Source organism: Emys orbicularis, chromosome 13 (genome assembly GCF_028017835.1).
Source record: "Emys orbicularis isolate rEmyOrb1 chromosome 13, rEmyOrb1.hap1, whole genome shotgun sequence".
NCBI classification, from domain to species: Eukaryota; Metazoa; Chordata; order Testudines; family Emydidae; genus Emys; species Emys orbicularis.
The window spans coordinates 37,768,666-37,791,125 of record NC_088695.1 but is presented as its reverse complement, the minus strand read 5'-3'; the positions used below and the strand labels follow the sequence as shown (position 1 = coordinate 37,791,125).

The 22,460-nt window shown below is 46.3% G+C and overlaps 1 protein-coding gene across 1 annotated transcript in view; it reads right to left on the bottom strand.

Annotated features, from left to right (window-relative positions):
* Positions 1-22,460, bottom strand: part of CACNA1G (calcium voltage-gated channel subunit alpha1 G) — a 277,783-nt gene that overhangs the window by 135,759 nt on the left and 119,564 nt on the right. Inside the window, exons 2-5 of the mRNA XM_065415327.1 lie at positions 19,607-19,718; positions 18,585-18,718; positions 3,679-3,776; positions 888-1,047 (exon numbers count right to left, since the gene is read on the bottom strand). Coding sequence (XP_065271399.1) covers positions 888-1,047; positions 3,679-3,776; positions 18,585-18,718; positions 19,607-19,699 — 485 coding nt within the window. The 5' untranslated portion in view covers positions 19,700-19,718. The remainder of the gene's footprint in view (positions 1-887; positions 1,048-3,678; positions 3,777-18,584; positions 18,719-19,606; positions 19,719-22,460) is intronic.

Here is a 22,460-nt window from a genome sequence, read left to right as displayed (position 1 = left end):
GTGGAGGTTTTAAATAGCATGTTGGGGGGGGGGCTCAGAAAGAAAAAGGTTGAGAACCCCCGTTCTACATTATGAGCACTACAGTGGCACAGATACGCTGCAGTAGCACCATAGTCTAGATTCTTACTACAACAGAGGCAATCCACCTCCCCGAGTGGATTCCATTGACCTAGCCACGTCTACACCAGGGGTTAGGTCAGCATAGCTATGACTCTCAGGGGTGTGAATACATAGCGGTAACTAAGTCAACCCAACTTATAAGTACAGCCCAGACCTCAGTCTATATCCCTCAGCCACTTACCTTTTGACATGCTAATAGGCCTACAGTTAGCTGGGGTTCCCCAGTCACTAATTTCCCAGTTAAGGTCCCTTCCCCAGTCTATCCATCTCATCTGTCTCTCAGGCACTAGCCTCCTGATACCAGCTGAGACTGGCTGTCTGTTTCCTCAGCCAGGTGGAATTCCTCAATCACTGATCTCCAGGCAGAAGCATCTCACATTTACATTGTGTTTCTGTAAGCTGGGAAATTACCATTCCTTGCACTACATCAGGATCAGAGGGTGAAATTCCCTCTAGACACATAGGTCACATTAACAGAGACGTACTGCAGATACCTATTTTAATGCCAGAGGTTTATTAGATTGATGTATTGTTAAGCTCATTCTTCACTGAGCTGAGAAAGCACCTGCCTCTGGAGCATTCCTTTCATGAAACCCATGAAGAAATTCAGTATCAGAGCAGTGGTGGTTCCTTACAGCCAAGTCCAGGTCCCACTGCTGTCAATGGCACATTCCTATTGGCTTCGATGGAAGCAAGAATTGACTCTTAGACAGGTTTCAATCGGCCTCAATTCCCAGGCCAGATGGGGATCCTTTATTCATACTTACAGACTGAAGTTCTCAGGTAGGAAGCAGCGGTTCCTGAGCAACCCTGCCCACAGCTGGACTCCCACGATGCCAAAGATAAAGAAGACAAAGAAACAGAGGAGGAGGACGTTCCCCAGCATGGGCAGTGTGTCCAAGAGCAGCGTGACCAGGATGCGCATACCTGAGGCAAAAGGGGGAGTGGCCTTTAAATTTCCTCATTCCTCACATTCAGGCTAAGCTCTCCCCACCCTGTCCTTTCCCAAGTGGCCTTCCACCCACTCACTGCTCAACTCCCTTCAGTAACCTCCCCACTGTCTTCCCACCCAATGTCCTTTTCACCCGCGGGTGTCTTCCAGGCATCTACAACTCCCCCACTCACCTCTGAATTCCTGACAAGGATCTTGGGACTTTCTCCCTTCAACCCTACATGCCGCCATTAGCCCCACCTCTTCACAATCACTGGGGCATCTAACCCACAATCTTTCCACACTCACTTCTTCCCCTTTGAACTCCTCCCCTTCCTCTCAAAATTCTCCTTCCCTAACTTTTCAGCTTAACTCTCTTCCTTCTTAACCTAGACTGAACTCTGCCATTCGCCCATAAGCTCCTCCTACTCACATTACCTCTAGAGTAATTCTAGAGCCTTCAGTATAAATTAAAATCCCCTTCCCTTCCTAATTCCTCTTATCTCTTCTAAATCCCTTCTCCTCCTTAAAATACAGGACTTCCGATGGCAGTTAATTCATACAAGTTTGGGAACATTCAGTTCTGTACCAAAGACAAATTGATGGTGACTTCAACTTGACATTTACACAAAAAAATTGATTTCATCCGACATCTCTGTAATATTCTGCTCATCTCTCTTTCCCTCTCTCTCTCCATCTCTTGCATTTGGTCTCTTGCTTATATTGATCTTTATTTAAGGAAACCTTCACTGTGCCCTCTTTTACTTTTGGTACCTCAACAAGCCTTTTTCATTGTTACCGGATGCTGTCACCTCCAGTCCACGCTGTCCCTCCTCTGACTGGATAAGCCTCCCTACATAACTCCTAAATAACAAACAACCTGCTCTAATTCCTGCATTTATCGTCTATCAGAACTCTCTTTCTTCCATTCCCACCTTATGTTTCTATCCTGCTCTAGCTCCACTACATAAGAGATAGGATAAATCACCCAGAATTTGCAAATCCATTAAGTGAATTACATCCACAGTTAGACAGCGGCAGATAAATTCCACCATCCATCAATTCTGCAGGGGGGAGGAATTACAAACAGGGTTCTGAAGCTACTGTAATGATAAAAACAACAGCAAATAGCCAACCAGATTAAGTTTAATAGACAGGATCAGAAAAATAATTACAGCCTAGGAATTTCCAGCATCGCTGGACAGAGTGGGGGCCAAGTAGCGCCCGTTGAGGAGACAGGCTAGTTCAGCCAGCTGGGCTGCTCTTCTGACTTAGATTGACTTTGGCTGATAACCATGGTGAATTAGATACTTTCTATGTGTTTGGAATCCAGTGTATCTTTTCCAGTGATGTTGCATCTGCATTTAGCACACATGATTCTCAGAATTTATGAGTGGGACCAAGTTTATTATCTATCTACCTGCTGGTTTTATCTTGCTGCCCATCCCTGTATCATCTGAATGCCTTCCACTTAAAATCAATAGCAAAATCCCTGTGGGCCAAATGGCATCTCCAGCAATGACACTTCCGTCTTCTTAGGGCCAAAACTCTACTTGGGGTAGGTTTGTTTTTTGCTGGCGTTTGGCCCTAGAAGGGTCTGTTTCTATTGTGGAGCATCACTTCTGGGGGAAAGGAAGGTTTCGCATAATTTCTTAAAGACGATAACGAACTTGGTGAGGGCCATAGCATCATTTAACTCCCTGAAAGACAAATTATGAATTCTCAATCAGCAGCTCTCATCCACCTTGTCCTTCCCATGTTGCTAAATAGGAGGATGGTCCCACTGTGGAAAAGGTTGAGAATTGCTGATTTACACAAATAACATGGCCCTAGCCTAGGGGATCCTAAGTAGTGACTCCGGGCTTGTCTCTATGGGGAAAATTACCGGCACACAACTATACTTTGAAAGTGGTATAACCTAAATGGAAAAAAGGCTCTCTCAGTCCAGAATAAGAGTGTCTACAGGGGAAGCTATACTATAACTATAGCAATAAAATTATACTCGTATCGTTCTGCCTATACATTCCCCTGTGTAAACAAGTCCTAAGAAGTGGAGGAAGGGAAGATGCAAAGCTGCTGCAGCATAGCTGAAGATGTGGTCCACAGTGTATCCTTGAACTATTGTAACAATACAAGCATGGCAAGTGCTCCCCATTCATGATCTATACCCGCCCCCCTCCAAAAACACACAGACCAGATCAGTCACTCTCCTCAGTGCCTTTTACATCACACACCAGTCCTTCCTCCAAACTAACTTTTCATCTACTTGCAAAGTGATTCGGAGAGGAGCTCCCTAGCAGGAAGGGGGCAGCGTACCAGATAAACAAATGGAACAGCGTGGCTGGTCTGTGACTGGCTTTTTGATTACCAATTTGCTCCTGTTTCCAAAGATGGTTAGATGGATGGACTATTCACTAAAACCAGCATGGTGTTAGGAACTACAAAAGGACCAGGGAACACAATAGCAGCTGTAGGAGCCAGCCCACTCAAGACACATAGACCAACATTTTTAGTGCAACTTGAGAAAAAAGATGCAAAGCATCCCAGTTGCTCCTTCAGCTCCAGAGTGTCTGGAATAATGAGCTGGAACGAACTGAAAAAGGGAAGACAACAGGGAATCGACTTACTGGGAACTCTGTTAATGGCTCTGAGTGGCCGAAGTACTCGGACAGTCCGAACAGCTGAGAAACTGACATTCTGCAAGTCCAGGGAGTATTCCAGCATGCTACAGAAAACACAAACATGGGAGCACATGAAAGATCTGCAGGAGAAATGTTAGATTATCAAACATTATATGCAGAGTGCCCACAGAGACACTTTCAATTCTGTCTTCCCCATCGGGGAAGGTTTCTGGAAGAATTAATTATGCTTATTTGCATATCTGAATAAAGTCAACGAGAGAGAACATTGCACAGTTCTTCCCTGTCTCTCTTTGGTTACTGTTCTTGTATAGGTTCCAGGGGAGTAGCTTCCTGCAGATTATTCTATTATCCAGGAGGGGAATTTTCGGAGAGAGGTTTAGTTGTAACAATAATGTAAATGCTGTAAGAAATCTGTGGCCACTTAGGATTTCATGGTTGTCACTGTACTGCATGCCATAGCAACTGAAAACAGCCGGGAAAGAACTCTGACACTCCCGCTGCAAGAACGTGGGCCCCCTAGCCCCTATACTGTTCTATATGAGAGTTGAGTGATTCCAAGTCTATCCCGCAGAGGGCAGTGAAATAAACACAGGTGGACAGAGAGATACATACTCAAGTCAAAATACTTATGAGTTTTATATAACATTTACCCGTTCAAAGTACTATACAAACTTTGCCCCATTAACCTCACAATAGGTCTGTGATGTATACAATAAAGTATCCCCATTCTACAGCTATAGACACTGAGGCACAAAAAGGTTAAGTGACTTTCCCAAGACTGGGGTGGCAGAACTGTTACTAGATCTTGGCAGAACTGTTACTAGATCTTGGGGGTTCCTGACTCATTCCTCTATGCCACGCTCCCACTCACTAATTGTTGTGGGAATGATTATAATGTCACTAACAGGACTGTCTCGTTCGGTGGGGAAGGAAGCAGAAGTCTGGAAGCAAAGCATTTTTTAAGGGATACTGTCAGGTTAGGTCACACTTAAAATGTTATGTTTTGAATTTTTTTACAAACCTTAAGATCAAGACACAGTTTGAGCTTTTTGTTGTTGTTTAATTCAGATTTTTATTTTGCTGTAAACTCATTGTTTGCATCCCAAATATAATAGCAGGGTTCTAGAGCAGGAGAGCCAGAAAGTGACACTGACAAGTTTATTTTCATCATCCAACTTCAGAGGAATGCTCATAGGAAAAACACAGCATTCATGGTGAAAGAAGGGGTAGGCTGGGTGTCAAAATTAGATCCCAATCCTGCAAAGACTTCAGCCATTGCTTTTAGCAGGATTATCCACATTGGGTGAAATCCTGGCTCCATTGAAGTCTGTGGTAAAACTTCTTAACCACCTACATATGTTTTTGCAGGATCAGGGCATATAAATCCAGATTCCACACATACAGATTTTCCTTGACACATTATTGACACAGGGGCTAACAGCAAAACTCAGAACAAGGTCTCACTCATCACATCATCACTGTTTATGTATTTTTGGATTTGATATTTTGGTCTAGGCTCATCTAGACTGATGAATAGATCAGATTTTAATAACCATGGTGTTACTGAGGGAATGTGGTTTTAAAAATAGTTACATTTAATACGATAGAGTCCTTTTATTGTAAAAAAAAATAGGAGTAACGACAAATGCAAAAACGCACATGGTCATGTAGCAGAACTGTCCGTAAGCAGAATGTTTCGAAGAGATTTGAATGAGGAGACATCGACTCTGGAAGGGGGTTTCATAGAATCATAGGACTGAATGGGACCTCGAGAGGTCATCTGGTCCAGTCCCCTGCACTCCTGGCAGGACTAAGTATTATCTAGACCATCCCTGACAATCTAACCTGTTGTTTAAAATCTCCAATGATGGAGATTCCACAACCTCCCTAGGCAATTTATTCCAGTATTTAACCACCCTGGCAGTTAGGAATTGTTTCCTAATGTCCAATCTAAACCACCCTTGCTGCAATTTAAGCCCATTGTTTCTTATCCTATCCTCAGAGGTTAATGAGAACAATTTTTCTCCCTACTTGTAACAACCTTTTATGTGCTTGAAAACTGTTATCATGTCCCTTCTCAGTCCTCTCTTCTCCAGATTAAACAAACCCAGTTTTTTCAATCTTCCTTCATAGGCCATGTTTTCTAGACCTTTGTTCATTTTTGTTGCTCTTCTCTGGACTTTCTCCAATTTGTCCACATCTTTCTTGAAATGTGGCACCCAGAACTGGAGACAATACTCCAGTTGAGACCTAATCAGCATGGAGTAGAGCGGAAGAATTACTTCTCGTGTCTTGCTTACAACAACACTCCTGCTAATACCTCTCAGAATGATGTTTGCTCTTTTTTGCAACAGTGTTACACTGTTGACTTATATTTAGCTTGTGATCCACTATGACCCCAGATCCCTTTCCGCTGTACTCCTTCCTAGGCAGTCATTTCCCATTTTGTATGTGTGCAACTGATTGTTCCTTCCTAAGTGGAGTACTTTGCATTTGTTCTTATTGAATTTCATCCTATTTACTTCAGACCATTTCTCCAGATCATTTAGAATTGCTATTTGTTAGGCCAAGTGGTCTATTCCCACCCAGCAAGTCTTTACACAATGGACAGACATGCCAATAAATGTACGACATAAGCATTTCTCATCATTCTTCTTAGGCTTTCATTTCTCGCCCTACCTTCCTAACCCCTCCATCTCTGCTGCTTGCAAGAAGAAACCTAGGAAAATGACTTCAAAAGAGCAAATACAGAACTAGGAAGAGACCAAACAAGTCAGGCACACAGTTTTAAAATATTAAAATTGTGTGTAAAGGCACATCAGAGCAGTTGGATTTCTGCTGACTGGAGAATAACTTGTGCATATGCATTATTGCTCCAGGAGACAGATGAAAAGAAGTGAATATGGAGGAGGGCCAGATGCCCAAATTATTGATAACGTAGCTACCAAAGTCACAGAATGCTGCTGCAGATGCCCCTGGCACTAAGTTCTGCAGATGAAAGGACTATGTCTGCACCATGGCAGCTCCATGGCTCCAAGGCCGTGTCTCTGAAGACAGGGATTGTGGGTTCAAGCAAACAAGTTGGGGGCTTGGGGTGACAGTGGAGAGTTTTGGACCCCTCTGTTAGGAGGATTATTGTCACTGCTGAGTTTATGGAATGCAGCTGCAGTATGGTCCAGGTAGCAGCGCTGGTCAAGCCATCTGTACTCAACAAGGCCTTTCCGGGAGGTGCAAGTTTTGCCCTCATTACACATGCCCTTGTCACCTCGAGATACACTTACAGCAAAATGCTGTACGTGAGGCCACATGTGTAATGATATGTTTACCTGCAGTATGCCATCTAACCACTAGAGGTCTGTAGGCTGTGTAGAGTTCCAGACAGGATGTGACCTCTGGTTAAGAAGGGCGACAAGAGCTGGAGCTTGAGCTGTGTGGAAGCCTATTTGTGCCTCTAGTTGTAGCATTTTCCTTTACTAAATGCCTGCTGTTTAAGAAGATCCATGATTCCACATAGCACATTGAGACTACATGGAAACTGAAGGTAGCGAGGTGGGCGATGCAGCTTATCAAGTTGCACGTTCTACAGACGGCACATTACACCAGTGCTCTGCACTTAGTTTCTGTGCCGCGTTCAAAGTGTTGGTTTTAACCTATAAAACCTTAAGGGGATTGGGACATGGTTACTGGGGAGACTGTCAGGAGAGAGCTGGAGGCCCCCTTGGTTTGATTCACCCCATTACAGAGACAGGAACTCCCCCAAACTCTGCTGGTGTCTCAGATCAGGGGGACTTGGTTAGGTCCCATCTCTGCCTTCTGTCTGTCTAGGTACTCATAATCCCCCATCACCGTAATACCTGAGCACCTTGCAACCACTCACAATCCTGCTGGGAGATAGGGGGTAATAGGGAAGGACTTTTACAGATCAAGAACTAAGGCACACAGAGACTGGATGATCTGCCCAAGATCACACAGGAAGTCTGCAGCAGAACTGGGAACTGAAGCCAGGGCCCTGAGTCCTAGACCCTTGCTTCAATCACAAGACTCTGGGGCCTCTCAGTTATGCCCATGAAGCTATACAGCTGCATTTCACTGTTCGTAATAGATATGCCCAGCTTTATCAAACAATAAAGGGCATCCAAAGCTGGGTGCCTTGGCTCCCTCTCTCTACAAACTGTGGCAATGAGTGGGTAATATTAATCAATGAGGGATGGAAAAGATGGGAAGATTATTTAGACCAGGGGTCGGCAACCTTTCAGAAGTGGTGTGCCGAGTCTTCATTTATTCACTCTAATTTAAGGTTTCGCGTGTCAATAATACATTTAAACGTTTTTAGAAGGTCTCTTTCTAGAAGTCTATAATATATAACTAAACTATTGTGGTATGTAAAGTAAATAAGGTTTTTAAAATGTTTAAGAAGCTTCATTTAAAATTAAATTAAAATGCAGAGCCCCCCGGACCGGTGGCCAGGACCCGGGCAGTGTGAGTGCCACTGAAAAAGAGCGCACGTGCCGCCTTTGGCACACGTGCCATAGGTTGCCTACCACTGATTTAGACAGTCATAGCTTGGAAAAATAGAATGAAATTTGCTCCCGCTCCTTGAAGGCTTTGCTGTGGGCTACTATCACTCAGAAAATGGCTCTTTAAGCTTCACCAGGTGCGCTCCAATCTTGGGTGTTATTTATTTATTGAAATAGACATTTGTTTTAATCACGCTAAACTGAATAGGAAATAATAGCACCAGAGGTGCAAAGATCTCAGGACCTCGGCTGTCTGCCGGATCCATGACATTCAATAGCAGCACGTGTCTCAGCTGGGGCACCAGATGAATGACGCTGTCGAAGCGGCAGCAACTTGGGCTGATGCCGAAGAGCTGAGCGAAAGTGGGGGGAAAACAAACGCTATGACTTTTTGTATTCGGTTCACCGGAGGGTTTGAATCCAAATGCGGCTGCAAGGGAAACCGCCCAGAGGTTTCTTTTGAACAGCAGGTTTCTCTAAGCGGAGAATGACTTTAGCCTGAACTGCTGCTGTTTCAAAGGCTTTCCGACTACCAGTGACAAAGCTGACACTGAAAGAGAGCGTGCGGGTTGAAACAGCTTTGGGATCCTATGATCTCCGGTGCTCTTTAACCCTTAAAGGAATTCAGTTTAGAGACTGGCTCAAACTGCAAAGTTCAGAATCCTCCAGGGTTTCAAAATCTGGGTCTGATCCAGGGGTATCAATTCAGCCTCTGTCAGGATCTGGTTCTGCCATCATTATTCTGAGTGAGTAGCACCTTCCTCTGGGATCATCCCATTGGCTGTCCCTTGAAACAGCAGGGGACTAGGAAAAGGAGCCCTTTGCTTCTAGGACACTAGCTCAAACGCAGGCTCAAAGTGCCTGAGACCCATTACCGGGGGGAAGGCTGCTAGGAATGGACACAATCAGTTTGGTGCACTTCCGCCTGGACTTGGGCTCCTAGCACAGAAGCCACTGCCCCAGATGGAAGTCGCAGCAGGGAGACCAAGGGCTGAATAGGCCTTAAACTCAACTATCCTCTCCCTCACTCAACGTGATCCTCTTGGCCCATTTGAGGGGTGGGTCAGGAAAGACGACAGTGCTGGAGCCCTGTCCACTGCAGAAGGCTTCAGTTTCCAGGGTTGTTAATCCAGCGCCTGGCTTCAGCACAAAATTCACTCAACATATTACGGGGAGAGAGGGAGGCACCCCAGCAGCAGCTCAGCTGTCAGTGGGGTTCATAATGGAAAGCAAGCAGCAGACATGGCTGGAAGGGCACAAACTGCTGCTGAAATTTCATTGGGAGTGAGGGGAGGGAGCTTCCAATGGCCACTTTCCCTCATTGAGCGTCCCTCTCCCCTCCAGCCCAGCTGCTGCACAACATTGATGTCAATGGTGCTATGGTGACTGACCCCAGCTGAGGAACCAGCCCTCAGAATCACGCTGGGACTTATCAGTTTGTGACTCTCATGTTTAATTTATAATTGGGGATCGGTCTGGAGAACAGCTCCATCTCCTCCGCAAGAGACCCTGAATCCAAGAAGAGCCATCGGAGTGAGGTGTGTAGAGTATGGGATGGCCAAGGAGAAAGGAGGGTAGGAGGAAAGCTGCTGCTTAGAAGACACAAAGTCAGCCAGCGTCGACTAAGAGCCAGCAAGTCAGATTGCATCTTCCTCCCACAGCTCTGATTCACCAGCTCTTCTCAGACAGCACTGAACTGTAAACCATTCCGCGGGGTTTTGGGTGTAAATATTCAACCTCGATGCATGAGGATCATGCACTCTTAGAGGTAGAAGTCACAGCAAATCATCTTTAGATGGCAAACAAGGTCTGCCCTGCAACTCCCGTTAACCTTCGAGCGCTCATCTCCCAGAATCCTCCCTTTTCGAATAATGGAACATAATTACGTGATTCATCAAAACTTCTCTTTTTCTCCCCGTAACCTACAGCTGAAGCCATGGTTCAAAAGGCTGAGCAGTGCCCCATTATCAGATCTCATTGCCAGGGAGCTTTCCTGTAATTACAGAGATGTGTTGCAGACGTTACACTGTACAATTAGCGCTAATTGCATTACATTGTCACAAATAAATCATTTATTCTTCAAGAGCTCATGGGATTGCTCCGGACAGTTTAATATAGATAACGAGTACTTAATGGCATGCCACAGAAGTGACCAATGTCATAGGGAGCCCGGAGACAATGGGTGCGAAACCAGCCAGCAGCACAGAGACCAGCCATACGCTAGGATTTTCAGAGGTAACCTGGCTGACAGCTTGGTTCAGTGATATTCTGAATGCCTAGGAGGTGACAGCAAATTCCTGAGTAAACAGAACAAGAAAGAGACTTCTTTGGAATGGCAACACTAGAATCAAGCAAAACCCTGTGAAACTGACAGTAAAAGCTGCCTCATTTGGGCAAGTTTCCTGGACTTCTTCTGATCATCCAGTTTGACTTTGTTTCCAAGAGATGTTTGACTGCACAAGAAACACACAGATGAGTGTGAAGCCTGTAACCGAGCCTGCCCTATCCCAAGGTAGAGGCTTTTCTGAGCTATAGATGCTGGCCGACAAATGTACCACATGTCCTCAGGTACAATTTGCTGCTTTCCCCCAGCAAACCTTCCACCTCCTGCTCCAAACCACACGGGGCACAACGTTTCCTGCAGTGCACAAATGCATTGCTGGTGAGATAAGAGCAAAAAGCAGGCAGTAAGATTTACAGCTCTGCTTCCATTCCCCCATCACGATGCTATCTCTGCAGTGGGCAGGCTGGTATTTGGAGGGGAGGCAGAAGATGGCAGAGATGAAAAAGACATTGATTGGAGATCTTCTGAATCTGATTTTAAGCATGTCAGGAACATGCCCATAAGAGCAAGGGATGTTTGATGGCTGCAGAATGTGGCACAGCTGATAGTCAGCTGGTTGGCGTGTGAACTTCCATTGTGCTAGTGCTTTGTACTGGACTCTTTTTGAAGGGGCTCCCTTGAGCAGTGCTAGCTACCACAGTCTAAAAGCTATACATTTTGTGAGAGAGCGGGGTCTTCTGAACAGTCTGGAAGCAGTGAAAATAAGTGTGCATGGATGTGACTGTATGTCTCACTTAACATGGCAGGTGGTGGTGAAGTTGTAGAGATTTAAATGAGAGACACCGGTCCAGACATAATTGTCACAGCCAGGCAACACTCTGCTGTAAATCAGTGAACTTGGGCTAGCTTACGTCAGGAAGAATTTGATCCAGAGAGCCCATTGTGTGTGGGCTGTTGGAGTTGGTAATGAATGGATCTGGTCAGACTTTGTCACTCAAAACTATTTCTTAAATAAATGGCCCTCCCTTCCCCCTCTTAAAATGAAAATGTTCACTGAAAACTGTCATTTTTCTGCAATTTTGACAAGAGAGCCCAAAACATGAAATTTCTTTGGTTCTCGTTTCCGCCGCCATTTTTCTCTCCCTCTTTGTTTTCTCCCCCTCTTCTCCCCCCTTTGTGCCCTGAAAAAGGGGGGAAAGGAGCAAGGGGAAAGCCACAAACAGTTACTGTTTTGGCATCCCTTCTCCCTCACAGCTGGCCATCTCAGCAGAGAGGCAGAGCCTGGAGACTGAATTGCCCTCTCAGCATTGGAGTAGATACCTATGGATGAGGATTGAGTATCATTGGAGGGCAGGATGGTGGAAGTGTGACAGCTGCCATCTTGGCAACTGAATCAGGGACCTCCAGAGCTAAAAGCTCAAGCTGCTATAGTTTGAACTGAAGAGTCCAGGGGCTCTGTAACTGGGGGCTATAACAGGTCATATCCTCCATGCATTGGCACAGAGTGGGACTTGTAATACAGCTCACCTGTGGGTTACAGAAGCCTGCCCTGTTGCTACCAGCATTGTAATTAAGGTTCCAAAGCTACCATCCAGCCCCAACCCCAGCCCCCATCACTACATTCACTCTTGCCAGGCACTTTGGGAAAGGGTGCGAGGGTTTTGATTGAAGGGAATGGGGAGATACCCGGCTGGCACATGGCTACCTTTGAGAACAGTTGCCGCTGACGTGTCAGGAACAAGCCTGCTGGGTCTCCTCAGGGTGTTAGCTCCTGTTTTCCTTTCAGATCATAAAGCCTGAAAGTTAAACTAGATCTGCTTCCCCCAAGGGATTAAGAAAAAAGTGGACTGAGAGGAAGGGGGCAGGTGGCGAGGCAGAGAGGATTTCTTGTGACACGGGATTGCAACAAAGATTCTGATTTGAGAGAAGAGAGTTCGTTCAAAACCATGAACACCAAAAAATCGGGCACGAGGACAATAAGGTGTGTGCGTGCGCATGGGGAGGGACAGGATGAGAAAACTGGCCTACAAAGCAGTTAAATTGCCTGTAGCTCACTCTTCACTGCGGTAGGTCGACTGCTGACGCTCCCCCGTTGACTCCGCCTACACTTCTTGCTCCGGTGGAGTACTGGAGTCGACGGGAGAGCGCTCGGCGGTCGATTTATTGTGTCTTCACTAGACCGGATAAATCAACCCCTGCTGGATCAATCACTCCAGAGGTAAGAGTAGACATGCCCTCAGAATGTGGGTCTTGGTGAAGAAGCTATTTCTGCAACAAAGATTTGTAGGGGATGGAAGTTGTTACTTGCCTAGGATTACGTGCACACGGTCATCAGCAAACAGGTTGGGGGCGGGAGAGGGCAAAGTCTTTCAACCAAAATCCACTGTCAAATTTCTTTTCTCTATCACATTATTTATAGAATTTGGTCTGGATCATCATAGCAGCACAAAAACCTACACCTCAGCTCAGCTCTCCCCCATCTCCAGTTCTCACCCTCAGCTATTTCTCTCATAACTTGCTCCTTCTTAGGGAAAAGGCCACGTACACCATTTTCAGCCATTGTCTTTTACCCCCCCCTTTCCTCAGCTCCTGAAGGAAGATCAGCAAACCCAGAAAGAATGCTTCCAAGAAACCGAATCTTCATCAACCGGACTACGCTTCACGGGGATTTCACGGGTTCCACCTGTCACCTAGCCACCTGCCAACCAAAATGCTGGAGGAAACAAAGTCCAGCATTTGCACTAGGAGAGTGTGGGCCTTTAACCTCTAATGTGCCCTATCCACTAGAGCGGGCAATGAACATGCTACAGCAGCCAGCTAGGGGACCATGGTTCGGTTTTCAAAGGCCTAGACTGGAATTTTGCAGGTCAGGTCTAATGCCAGTTCTTATAAACACTTCCTGGTTGTAAGCACCATATGATGTGCTTTAAGGACATCGCTATCCTGAAATCCTCCACATGTCATGCATGGCAGTGCTTGGCAGAGGTTCAGGTTCAGAGTTCATCAAAAGCAGCTGCTCTGTCAGCAGCCACAAGGGAAGCCAAAAGCAGCAAGATAACTAAGGGTATGTCTACACTACAGGATTAATCCGAATTTATATAATTCGAATTTAGGAAACCGATTTTATAAATTCGAATGTATTCGGCCACACTAGGCACCATTAATTCGGTGGTGTGCGTCCAAGCTACCGTAGTAGCATCGATTTCCAGAGCGTTGCATTATGGGTAGCCAATAACATCTAATTGCCAATAACATCGAATTGCGGCCACACTAACCTTAATTCGGATTAACAATACCGATTTTGACACTACTCCTCTCGTCGAGGAGTACAGAAATCGAATTAAAGGGCTCTTTAATTCGAATTAAATGGCTTCGTTGTGTGGACGGGTCAAGCGTTAATTCGAATTAAAGCAGCTAAATCCGAATTAAAGTCGTAGTGTAGACCAGGCCTAAGCTTAAAGTGAAGGTCTTTCATTGCTTCCATATTCTGCAGTTAATGCTGCAGCCTGGGTGTTCATTTCACTAATTTGTCCCATGTGGGAAAGACAACCATCCCTGGCTATGTTCAGGAATCTGACCCCGTATAGTTGAGATATTGACTCAGGGGAGACATTTTGAATTTAGGCATTTTATTTAATAATATAGTCCTCAACCAATTATGGGCCCAATTATATACCTAAGGCTAGGTCTACACTACACTACCTGAATCGGCGGGTAGAAATTGATCTCTCGGGGATCGAATTATCGCGTCTCGTCGGAACGCAACAATCAATCCCCGAATCGACGCTCTTACTCCACCAGCGGAGGTGGGAGTAAGCGCCGTCGACTGGGAGCCGCGGAGGTCGATTTTGCCGCCGTCCTCACAGCGGGGTAAGTCAGCTCCGATACGTCGAATTCAGCTACGCTATTCGCGTAGCTGAATTTGCGTATCTTAAATCGACCCCCCCCGTAGTGAAGACCTGCCCTAAGAAAATGTTGTACTAGCCCCTGCATTGTCATCTGCCATGTGCTAATCTCATACCTCTCTACTGCTTTCAGCTGTCCACACCCCCCAAGGTGTTCTATAGGGTACAAGTGAGGGACGGTTGTAGGGAGTGATACTGAATTGAGGAGAGGAAAACACTTTTAAGAGTGGTAGGACACCATCCCGTAGAAAAGAATAAGTGCTAAAGAAGTGGAGGGGAATGACTGCGAGTAATAAACAGAGAAGAAGCCCAACCTCCTTGGGAAGAAGATATTCTGCTTTGTATTTAAAGTTAGTTTGATCCTTTGTCAGCCCAAGTGGTTTTGACAGGGCCCAGATGGGAACAGTTCATGAACATACAAAAAACAGAAATCATTCAGCAAGAGGCAAAGCTGACCTGGCAGGAGGTCAAACTGTGAGGCTGCAGATCCTCTGGAACAGATGTGTGTGAGTGAGATAACGTTCTGGGAACTATACAAAGCGGGAGTGTTTGGGGCACCTATTTGTGTGCCTAGGAGAAGGAGAAAGAAATAGGGTTTTCTTATGGCTGCACTCAAGGGAAAGGGGTATTTGGGCATCCCAATGCAATCGGAGGGCCCAAACGCAAGAGTTGGCAGGTGATTTGTGTACTCAGTTTAAAAAATTGGAACTACTACCTCACTATTATTAGGATTATATGAGATAAGTGCCTAACACAAGGTGACCCTTTATAAACACCTAAGAGGCAGTTCCAAGCCCCAAAGAGCTTACAGTCCAAAGAGACAGAGAAAGGTGTAGTGCCTTGGCCATAGTCACCCAGCAAGGTAGTAGCCAAGGACTACCTTGGAATGGAATCCAGGACTCCGGACTCCTAGTCCAGTGCATTATCCACTCCACTGCACTGTGCCCAAAACATTTTTACTGAACAGATTCCACCCTCGGGCAATGGCAGAACCTTAACGGACCTGTGCTCATTACATTGCATTCCCAGGCCAGGATGTTTCTTTGGTTGGCCACTTTATTTCCCTTTTAAAAAGTATTCTTCTATCACTAAAAGTAGGAATACAGAATGTCATTACAAACGTAAAGCCTGAGGTCAAATTAAGACTAGGAAGAAGAGAGTTAAATGGCAGCCATTTCATCCGTGACACATCAGTACCATCTGGCTATTCCAGCCTGGCTTGTGCAGCCCGGAGGGTCACACAGTCTTCTCCTCTTAGGGATATTGCAAGGATCTCAGAGTGGCACATGAAGGCTGCCTCATCATCCTGAATTCCCTGCTCTGTTGGTTCAATTCAGCCAGACCCTTAAAGGAGACGGTGTATTCTCAGAATTTAACCATTACAATTATCGTCTGGTAGGGAGGGTCTTCAAAATTCTGCATCTCCAGTTTTATTTGCAATTACACCCTACTCTCCCTAACCCCCTATTCCCCCAACTACAACAACACCCCAAACAAACAACCCCAGTAAAAAGAACAACACAACAACAACAAAAAACAAAAACAAAAAACCCACCCCAAACAAAAAAAACACAACAAAAGTCGCCAACGAGCCTGATCCAAAGTCCATTCAAGTTAATGGCAAGACTCCCATTGACTTCAAGCCCAAATCTTGTAGGGCCTATGCTAAAAACAGGACATGGTAACATGAAGAAGAAGATGCTTTAGCGCAGACTAGATGGGCGCACAGTTTGTAGGCAAACACCCACCACACTTTTCTCCTATGATTTTCCTAAGTAACAGTATCTTACAAAAAAGTAAATAGGCAGGAGGGGACAAGTGGGGCTTTCCTATAAAGCGCCAGATTGTGTCCCCCCCTTTACACCCGTAGGACCATTAGGGAGGTGTAAACAAGGGCACAATCTGGCTAGTGATTTTGACAAAGACCATGCTTTTCCTTGAAATGAATCAAAACAAACCGGCTCAGGAAATCTGTAAGTAAGATTACGCTCCACACTATACTCCTTCCTCAGGGTCCCCAGGGCCTCCCCTAGCTCTCGAGCTTTGCACTCGTGGTTACACCAACGCCAGTGGACTCTCCAGGGTGGCGCATGTACCGCTGAACTCCTTGCACCATCTCTTCTGAGACAAACATGCAGCCAGCCAGCTAGTTCTTTCCAATCCAGCCTACAAGACGCTCCCCACCGAAGCAGGCCCCCTCCAAAGCTCCGGGCACCCCTACATACATTTGAAAATACAGTAACATCAGGGTTACAAAGCATAAAGCTGCCCGGGGCACCTCCCACACGTCATTCTGCCATTAGCTAGGTGACTAAAACTCTCCCTGTGCCTTCCCACCAGCCAGAAATCCCTCTTGCAGCTGCCTCGGCCCTCTGCCAATGGCTGCTCAGACAGAGGCCTGGCAGTCTGCCTGGATGGGCAACAAATGTGGGCATTTCAGATGCTGGGTTTGGGGGGAGACTGTTCCAGAGGAAAGCAAACTTTACAGGGAACTTTCTGCCAGCAGCCCCCTCCCCTTTATAATAGAGCAGGGCTCCAGCTCCTTTGCTGGTGGCTAACATGGTATTAGGGCAGCTTTGTGCTGAGAATCCATACTCATAAGGGCCTACCTAGACTGTAAACCCAACTCAAGTGGGGGAATGAGTTAAAATCCAGCCACACACTCGCTTTTTTTCTTTTCTTAACATAGAAATTGCCAGAATGGATCAGTACCATGGCCAGTCTGGTCTAGAATCCTGTCTCTGTGGCCAGCGACAGTGGCCAGCATTGGGTGCTTCAGAGGAAAGTGCAAGAAATCACCTGACCTCTAGTAGAGACTAGATAAAACCCTGATGCATGAGGGTTAATGTCTCTTCCAAAATGTTTGCTTGCATTAAGTATAGTAACACTGGATATTCTTTGTTCTCATAACAGTATCCAATCCCTGCTGGAATCCCGCAAAGTTTTTGGCTTCCACTGCATCATGTGGCAGTGAGTTCCACAGTCGAATTACACAAAAAAAGCATTTCCTTTTGTCAGCTTTGGGTTTGCCACCTTCTCATTTCCATTGAGCGTCCCCTTGCTGTTGCCAGCTTCCTGCCCTCACATGTGCAGGCTTGTGCTGTCGGCAGGCTGAGCATGCAGAGATGCACCATACGCCGTAAGCCAACTGAACAAACACGCAACCACCTCCCAGTAGCCCACAAGCTTGCTGCTGACTGCCCAACCTGGGAAATGACGCAGTTGTGGTTTATTTCTAGGATCCACCAATCCATTCCAGGAAATTCCAGTTATATACACAAGGAAAAAATAGCCCGATTCCCAGAGGTCCTTGGGCTCTCCGCACGAGTAGGGAGGTGAAGCAAGGGCCTCCTAGCCCTTAATGTGTCAAGGCAACTCAACTCTTTGGCTGTGGGCCAGGAATTTTTCTTGTGGATTTCCAGCCACAGCCAGGAGATTCTCGGGTGCTAGAAGAGCTTTTAATTTAAACCAGGTGCCTGTGAAAAGCAAACACTCATGAAAGGCAAAACTTGGTCGCTTTCCCTCAACAACAACAACAAAGGGCAATCACGCACATTTCACTGAAATATTTCGCTTGGAACCAGCTCCTCGCTTGAAACGAGCTGCTGAAACCTCATCCATTTGGGCAATCTGCATGACACAAACGACCAATATTTCTGGAGCCAGAAAAATAGTTTAGCCGAGTGCCAGCTGAGACTGCCTGGAGCTGCCGAGCGAGAAATCTTACAGTATGGAAAGCACACGGGCTGGCGGAGAACAAAGGAAAACAGTTTTTGTAACATTCCCCCCCACTCTCTCTTTTTGTTGCTGTTGTCTGTAAACGCAGTGCTGCCAGGGAAGGCTGCAATCCTTCTGAGCAGGAGGATGCGGTATAGGGGGATAGCAGGCACTTGGAAATACAGGCAGAAAACGTAGCATCCTGTCCTATCCACTGCAGAAAATAAATGTCCCAGTGGTCTCCTCTTCTACCGCCAGGCTAGGGCGCTTGCCCCGCTGGGAAGAGAAGTTGATCACTACAATCATGCAGGAACATGGTTAGAGTTAGTAGGGTCCTCTCACTACCCAGTGGGGACTGGCGCTTTCCTCTTCTTCGGAGCTGTGCTAGTAAAACAGTGCTGCCAACCATCATCGAGGGCTATACCTAGAACCACACACCTCCCACGCCCTGGAGTTCTCCTGACTTACCCGGCTATGACAATGAAAAAATCCAGGCGATTCCACGTATCTCCCAGGTAGCACTTCTTCCCGAAAATCCCTAGTGCAATCATCTTGACTATCATCTCCACAGCAAAGAAGGCAAAGATGAAGTCATCAAAGCTCTAGAAAACAAAGCAGCAGCAGGAGGTCAGAAGAAAAACAGCTGCCCACAGCAGAGTGGCAAGAGAAGGGAGTGTATCCGATGGTGAGAGAACACAGCACACGGTTACATTGTTATGTCAGATGTCAATCCCCTGACGGGTGACGGAAGAGCCAGTGCACTGTAGACCCAGGGAGAGATGCTATTTTAGCTGTAGAGGACGATAACCCAGACATAGTTCAATACATGTTCTCCAGCAACTGGTACTTTAAAAATCATGCTAAAGTTAGTGCTGGTGAAAGGTATGAAAGGCCTGATCCAAAGGCCATTGGAGTCAATGAGTCTCTTCATTGATCTGAGTGGGGTTTGGATCAGGCCCTGATTAACAGCACTGAGGATTCATGTCACCAAGCAGACACAGCTCATAGAGCAGCAGTGCGTTCCCTGCCCCACGTGCCTCCACCCTAGTCTACTGGGAAGGAACCAACTTTTTTTGAAGGGGTGGGGGGATTAGAGAGCATTTAAGGCTGTGTCTGCACTGCAAAACTGACTGTTCAAAAACAAAACCCAATTGGTTTCAAGCTGGGCTACGTTGCGCTGGCTTATAGGTGCTCTGCCTGTCACCACTGAGTGTGCCTTGGTGCAGTTAAATCAATGGCTGGCCACTGGTGGCTGAAACCCCCAATGAAGGCAAGAATTCAACCTCCCCAAGGCATATGGCTGGGAGCAGATACTGACATAGTTGTGATCATGCTAGTTTTCTCTGTGTCTGGCTTTGTAGGTGGAAACAGGGAGTCTCCTTTTGGAGTCCCGTGGGTACTTGTGAGCACTAACAACCAGGGGGGCTTTGTGAGCCACTGCCATGCCCCTCCATTGGAGTAAGATCAGTAAGGTGAATACATGCCCATACCTGGAGAATCCTGCAGCGCGGGGAATCACAGGCCATGTCTTCACAGGGGTGGAACATGCCCAGCGTCACACAGTTGAGGAGAATCACCAGCATGCTGAGCCTTTCGAACCAGGTGCACGGGAGGTCCGTTAAGGAAATCAACAGCCCTTTCAAGACACAAGCTGGAAAGGGTCTACTAGAACTAGACACATCATGTTCGCTCATAGATAGAAGGAAGGCAGAGCACCAAGGTAAGGAGGAAGGAAAGAAGGAACAGCAGGTTGGCCAGAGTTATTACAAGCAGGCCTTTTTCTGTCTGAGACGCCCCAAGCCTGGTCTCCTTAAAGATGGCCATTCCCTTCCTGACTGCAATCTCTGCTTGAACTGACCAGCTGGTACGATTACTTCTGCATGATACAAACTTCTGGCTGAGGAGAGAGCACTCAAATTAGACTAAGGACTTCTCATGGGAGCATCACCATCAAGGAAAAACCTCTCAGTGTTACTGAACACATCAGCACTGGCTGGGAGTCCCTGCAGAACTCCCCAAAATTCCTGAGGTTCTGTTCTAATAGCCATTGGGTCTCGTGTGAAACCTGGCATAGATTCTATGGGGGGGGGGAGTTCTTCAGTTATTTCGAAGTCACAGTTGGCAACCTGGGTTTTTTCCTTGGACATTTGAGCCTGAAAAATCTCTTTTTAAATATGCCTTCTTTAAACCTTCTTCCCTAGGGCCCTGAGCCAGCAAGGTATGTAAGCAGGTAGCTGAATTGTCCCCACTGAAGTCAATGGGATTGCTCACACATGTAAGGTAAGGCACGTTTGAGCACTTGCTGAATTGTGGCCTAGATTCCTACCTAGCCTTTTACAAGAATCCTATACTTTGTGTATTTATAAAAAGTTTACGTAATTCGCTTTAAATTTTGTAGTCCGTCATCTCACACAATCTAACACCATGCAACGTTATTTTCTATAGCGTCTTCTATGCTAGCCATATCCCACCAAAGCTACCATGGGAAAATCTGCCATCATTGTGTTATGCAAGTACCAAAATGGTATCTGGGCATAATCAGTTTCCATTCCTAGCATTTTACAGAAAGGCACTGGAGTAAATAAGCGATTGCACTTTCCATTCTTAGTCCAAATCAGCACTGGCTGGAACATAAACCAACTGCCTAGAAGGAGAGTGTGGGAGTCAACCAAATCCACCCCCCAGACGGCCACATTTTAGAAGAGTTTTAAATATCTGAGCTGCATTGGGAGAGATTTTGAAAGCTGTTATTTTCTAGGACAGGCCAACCGGAGCAGCAGCAGCAGCAACAAAGCCACATAAGGAAGTTTCAAACCTGGTATCGAGCAAAAGGAATTTCTCTGTGTCCCTCTAGTGGACATTTCCAGTGATTTCAAGGCTACTGTGGACATAGCCCATGAAAGCTTAGGCTCAAATAAATTTGTTAGTCTCTAAGGTGCCACAAGTACTCCTGTTCTTTTTGTGGACATAAAGATGATAAAGAAAGGGACCAATTCAATGCACTTTAGCTTTACCACTCAACCTAGCGCCAGACTCACCTGCCTCAACCTTGGGTTTGGCTTCAGCTTCATTTGAAGGACATTTGTAAAGCCTCAGTCTCCAGCCACAAGAGAAAGAGTGACGTGTCTGATCGAGACACTTAACCTTGCATCCAGAATGTTTCGAGATCTCATTTGTTTCCCTTGTCACAGCTTGGCAGCCGCACGGCCTTTTGTTTGGCTCTGGCACATTCTTGAGGTGTCTGACCATAACTGTTCCTTGGTGCAGCACTAAAGAGCAAAGATCTCTCTCAGGCGGGGTTTATAATATAGCTGCACTGCAGGATCTTTGCAGTGTTTACCACTGGGGTCCCAGCATGGCTCTGAAGTGACTAAATAACTTCGGGACCAGCTGACTGGATGGCAGAGCTATAGAACACAGGCTTGGCCACACACAGCTTTTCCATGGGCAATAAAAGCTCCATAAGCCAAACCCCAGTTAACTGAAACGTAGTGGAGCAGAGGTGGGATATGTCCCCCAGCTGGGCAGTCAGCTGAAGAGGAAAACAGACAGAGAAGGTGCCCAACGGGCCAGCCAAAGAGAGGGGAAGAAAGAAGCACGTAGATTTCTGTGCAGAAGCCCTTGTATGTAATACCCAGGCTGCGCCAAAAAAAACAACAACAACTCAGCAATGCAACCAGGGGCCGCCCTCATCTTAGACAGCGAGACAATCCATGGAGACTACAGATCCCATCATGCACTCTGCCACCTTGAGCCACTCAATCAAATGAAGATGATGCATTGCAGTAGTCTCCATGGGTCACATCTCTGTGTCAAAGATGACAGCAGCTTCCATCCACTCCATTGTATACAATGGAAGCATGGCCTTTGGGAACTCGAAACACTTCCAACGCAGGCCGAGCTGGACAAAGTTTGGGAGCCCCTACTATATTGTTATTCGCCATAAAAGGTTAGAAATGAAGACGACCTGACAGGTGTCTCAGTGGGTGATGGGACAGGGACCTTGGGGCATTCCTCTCTTGTGGACTTTCCTACATAGATTCCTGTTTAATCACAGGCAGAGGAGTCAGTATTTGTTTAGCTGGCAACCTGGATCTTTTATTCTGAAAAAGTGTTTACACGGTATTGGAACAGAAATTCCAACTGTCAGGTTGTGGTTACAGCCTGGAATATTTATCCCAAATATAGTCTATGGGGGCATGCATACATGGCCTAGCAAAGGAGGGGCGGAACTCTCAGAGAGATGGCAAGAGATGTTCCCTGCATTTGATTGGGTTGGCCAGCATCCATCTGTGGAGCCAGGGACTTCCACAGCTCTGCCAGTGATGAACTGCAAAGCCTTAA